The following is a 4,611-nucleotide window of genomic DNA, read 5'->3' on the forward strand; positions in this document are numbered from 1 at the left end:
TTTTTTTTTTTTTTTTTTTTTTTTTTTTTAGAAAAATTATTGTAACTTGTAACCGGTTTGTCCACTTTTGATGAAATTTGACAAACGTGTTCAACATATAGAGGAAATTTTCTTCTTGAATTTGAAACCGATCAACCCTTAGAGTACCCGAGGAAAAAAAAATTGAAAAAAAAGGTACCCTTTGTGTATCATTTAACCGTAAATGACATATGAGTACAGGGTGTTCACTAACACATAGTTATCTCAACATCTCTACTACAGGGTGTTCACTAACACATAGTTATCTCAACATCTCTACTACAGGGTGTTCACTAACACATAGTTATCTCTACTACAGGGCATTCCCGAATTTTAGCAACATTCAAGTTGCCTGGAAGACGATATCTTCTGAACCATCCTGTAGTCTTGAGCCACATTGCATATCTGAAAGAGAAAATGAAAAATGATTGCTTTATTTTGGCAGTAGCTTTTATGGGTTGAAAAAATGTCAAATAAAGGAATTTAAATCATTATTCTATCACTATAATTTTTGTTGTGTTTTAAAACAATATTCCCTTTAACAAACTATAGCTAAAAATAAATATATTTTAGAGTTTGTATTTTACCCGGGAATTTCATCTGTGTACAGAACTGCAGGAAATGAAAAAAGATACTTTCTATTCGATTTGAAACTGTCTGGCTGGGGGAGAACAGCTATTCCTAACCATCAGTTAAGTTAGAAGATGAATTTCTCCAACGGTTCTCCTCACGATAACCGTGGTTCAAACCAAAATAAAATATGGTTAGAGACCATCATCAAAACAAATGGCTGATAAAAACACCTTTTTTTCTTCCTTTTTTTTTACTTTCTTTATCCTACATTCTACTGATAGGAAGGAAAGTAATGTAATCAGCTGAAATTTTAGTGCTAAAACACGTTTCAAGGTCCCTAGTTTTCTTTATTTTGCCATCACCAATCGGCTAAATCAAAAGCTGCTAAAACAAGTCTGAGGTCACAATGAATTCACAGCTTCGGAAGACAGGAAAATGGAGGAAGCTGGAAGCAAGGCAGTCTGTAAAATATAAACAGGATTTCTTAGGTGAGGTTTCAAAGTCAAAGAGCAGAAAAAAATGAGGAGCTACGTATAGTAGTGAATTTTTCTTTTCTTCTCCACGTCTAGATCATGAGATAAATCGATTTAAAAAATAAGGGTAAATCCTATATACTGATTTTTAATAGAACTGTTGCATTTGGGGGGGGGAAATGAATAAAAGGTCGATTCCTACGTAAAATTTGTGAAAAATTCAAACCTGAGGTCAAAACTAAAAAAAAACTCAAAGGTCGAAAATTCAATTAAGTATTTACCGTTCTAATGAAAAAGTTTAAGGAGTTGTGACGTCACAATATGAGAAATAAGTAGAAACGCGTTTCTCCAGCAATGCGCCGACATGAGTGGTGGGCCAAGAGCACCAGGATGTAAATGGAGGTCTTTACTTACATTTTCTCTTGACAATGATTTCAAAATCTCTCCCGTTCTTGGCCACATACACGACTAGCTTGTCTACACCATTCAAGAGAAGGTAATTGTTATCATTAAGAAAAGAAATCATTGATCACCCTCTAGATAGCTAAAAGTTTCATTTTAACTCGAGTAAATGATCTCTACAAATTTGGTACCTATTATCTTTTGGGCAGTCTGTATTTTGTCTAAACACCTATTAGGTACATTCTTTGCTTTATTTTTCAGAATTTTGGATCTATTTCATGATTTGACCTTATAATTAAGCATGCCATTCTTGGAAAAACTAATATTACTTACCCATTATGTAGTGGCTCCTTGCATCCCACAGCTTTAATTTCACCGAGAGCTGTTCCATAGCAACAATTGAATTTCCACATTCCAAGGCATTTTGATCCACAGAAACCATCAGTCCAGGAATCTCATTTGCTAGCTAGATCGATTTTTTTCTTCTCTTTCTCCATGGTAGTATAATACTACTAAATACTCCCATTGGAGATTTTAAGCTAAGTTATCATGTTAAAGGTAAAGGAAGGACAATATGAGGAGAAAGGTTTTGGTGAAATTCAGTTTTTTTTTTTTTTTTTTTTTTTTTTTTCTGAAGGGTACATTGTCGCATTTGTCGCCGAATAGATGGTAAAACCACCGTCACTAACACCCATATTTATGAACAAAATGCTGGCTCTTAAGTTCGTGCTAAGCATAGTCTCAAGGCATTTGATTGGTCAATTTTGACTTGAGACTGATCTAAGAACGATCATTCTTGTTCATAAATTATTTTTAATCCCGTTTTCTTTCTTTTACATTTTCTTATCCCATAGGAAGGAATGTAAATTATAATAACCAATTTAGGGAGATAGCAAGTTGTACAATACCCATGTCCAATTTTACATATGCCATCTTTTTTAACAACAAACACACAAGAGAAAATAAACAAAAAATGTGGAATTATAAGATTTAATTATGTAGAGAAATAAAACCCGACTGATACTTACGGATTCAGGTAGCGTAGACAGATCGGAAGAAAAAAATGTGGAATTATAAGATTTGATTATGTAGAGAAATAAAACCCGACAGATACTTACAGATTCAGGTAGCGTAGACATGGTAGGCACTTGTAGACTCGGGTGCAGGTAGTCCTCTTGTTCTGAGGATGAATTCAGCTCAGATGATTCTGGCAAAAACAAAATCACACATCAGATCTTTATTATATATTCACATTTTTTAATGGGATTTCATTATTATTTATTACACATTTAGAGCAATTAATTATCAGCCATTAGTGATTTAGTGGGGTTAAATGGAGTTTACCGGAGTATTGTGAATTCCGTCTAATAGTGACCAGCACACCACAAGCATTAAAACTGGCCTGACCTCTGTTTCAGAAAGGAGTTAATTATACTTTGTAATTCCAAAAGAACCAATCAGAAAACAATTTAAATTGGTACTTAAATTTAGACTCAGATTATTGTCCCAGCCATAAATGGACAAAAATTCTAAAAGGAAGAAAAAAATCCTAAAATTAAAGGACAATGAAGAGGGGAAAAAAAGAAGTGACTTACTTTGCTGCTCATAAGTTCCCGGCATGTAGCGTCCACTCTGGATTGCACTGAGCACATGTCGATAGAACGGATACAGGGGATTGTCAAACGACAAGAACCCAAAGTGTGGATTGGACGCTTGCTTCATTTTGAGCAGGATTTCCATTTGAGCCCCTTGCGAGTTTATGAACGAAGCAGTCTTCTCAATGATGGCAAAGTGTTTTTTGCTTGTTGGCTAAAATGGGAGGATAGAAAACAAAAAACAAGAAGATGAGTTCACTGTTGTACAGTCAGAAAGAACTGTAGAATTCACTCAAATATATTAGTAGATTTTACTTTTTGCTGATTATAATTAGCTAGGTACTCAATTGTTGTCACAAGCTTGAGTGCACCCCAAACTCAAATTGAACCCAGGAACCTCTGGTGTCTGGTGTACAAGCCTAGTGTGATGCCCACTTGGCCATAGAAAATACAATGGAAATAAATTTAAGTAGCTTTTGGTGAATCTGAGAGGGCCTCTTATAATTATTATCATTTTATTTAATTTCCATGACTAGGTAGGTACCTATTTATTATTGTTTTACATTTTTCTTTTTAATTTTGTTGTGAATATCAAAGCATTGTTAATTAAATTATTAAAGTTTAATTAGCCGGCCTAGTTAGCTTGGTTGGTGGCACATCTGCCTTGTAAGTGCTAGGCCGCAGGTTCTATTCCCACCCGGGCCAGATTTTATCCTGATGAGATAATGTTCATTCTCGTAACGGCTGGCTTTCCTCCTATCCTGTCTTCCTTCCCTCTTCAATTTTGGGATGATAAGACCCTAGCAGTTACAGTTCCCTCTGTCAAACCATTTTAAACAAAGTTTAATCAAGAGTTTTAACGCTAGCCTGGTAAATTTTGCAAAGTGGATACTAGGAGCCTTCTAAAAATAAAACTTGTCAACTTACCAAAACAGTATTAACTGGAATGTCAAGCTGCGGTATCAACTCAAACACATCACTCTCGTCTCCATTCTCCTCATCCACTTTCTTCACATCTTCCTTATCATTGCTGTCATCATCATACGTGAAACCCACTTGTCCATAGAGCTTTTCTTTACCCGCTTCCTGCAGTCTTTTCAACTCTTCCTCTGAGGGAAAATAAAAATATTCAGACATTTTATTGGTCAAATACCTAGGTGTATAAAATTTTAACCATCAGAGTAGATAAATTTACCACCACTACACTACACTACACTCTTGACCTACAAAGAGTTAAGAGTTATGCAAGTGCAGCACTCATATAAGCCTTTTGTTTTCCTCCTCGAAAGGCATGCAAAATTTTTCACTGTTTCTTTTGGCTTCAATGTTGCATTGATGCTACAAAAACAAAAGCTACAGGTTATTGCTAAAAAAAAAAAGGCACATCCCCGAGCCTTAGATGGCTCGGGCTAAACAAAAATGGACGCGGCACATCCCCGAGCCTTAGATGGCTCGGGCTAAACAAAACTGGACGCGGCACATCCCCGAGCCTTAGATGGCTCGGGCTAAACAAAAATGGACGCGGCACGTCCCCGAGCCTTAGATGGCTT

At 35.8% G+C, this 4,611-nt stretch overlaps 1 protein-coding gene across 3 annotated transcripts; it reads right to left on the minus strand.

Annotated features, from left to right (window-relative positions):
• Positions 1 to 111: 111 nt before the first annotated feature.
• On the minus strand, positions 112 to 4,213 carry LOC103515449 (splicing factor, suppressor of white-apricot homolog). Of its 3 annotated transcripts, none has more exons than XM_026828154.1 (5): positions 3,989 to 4,213; positions 3,062 to 3,275; positions 2,585 to 2,673; positions 339 to 423; positions 112 to 304 (listed from the first exon to the last, which is right to left on the minus strand). In XM_026828154.1, exons 1-4 carry the CDS (start codon positions 4,196 to 4,198, stop codon positions 352 to 354), a joined length of 585 nt encoding a protein of 194 aa, XP_026683955.1. In that variant the 5' UTR covers positions 4,199 to 4,213; the 3' UTR covers positions 112 to 304; positions 339 to 351. The 3 variants fall into 3 exon arrangements, with proteins under 3 accessions (XP_026683955.1, XP_026683954.1, XP_017302170.1); XM_026828153.1 differs by having other exon boundaries at positions 112 to 250; positions 327 to 423; XM_017446681.2 differs by having other exon boundaries at positions 112 to 423.
• Positions 4,214 to 4,611: the final 398 nt, after the last annotated feature.

This window comes from Diaphorina citri, unplaced genomic scaffold (genome assembly GCF_000475195.1).
Source record: "Diaphorina citri unplaced genomic scaffold, Diaci psyllid genome assembly version 1.1 scaffold1346, whole genome shotgun sequence".
Lineage (NCBI taxonomy): Eukaryota > Metazoa > Arthropoda > Insecta > Hemiptera > Psyllidae > Diaphorina > Diaphorina citri.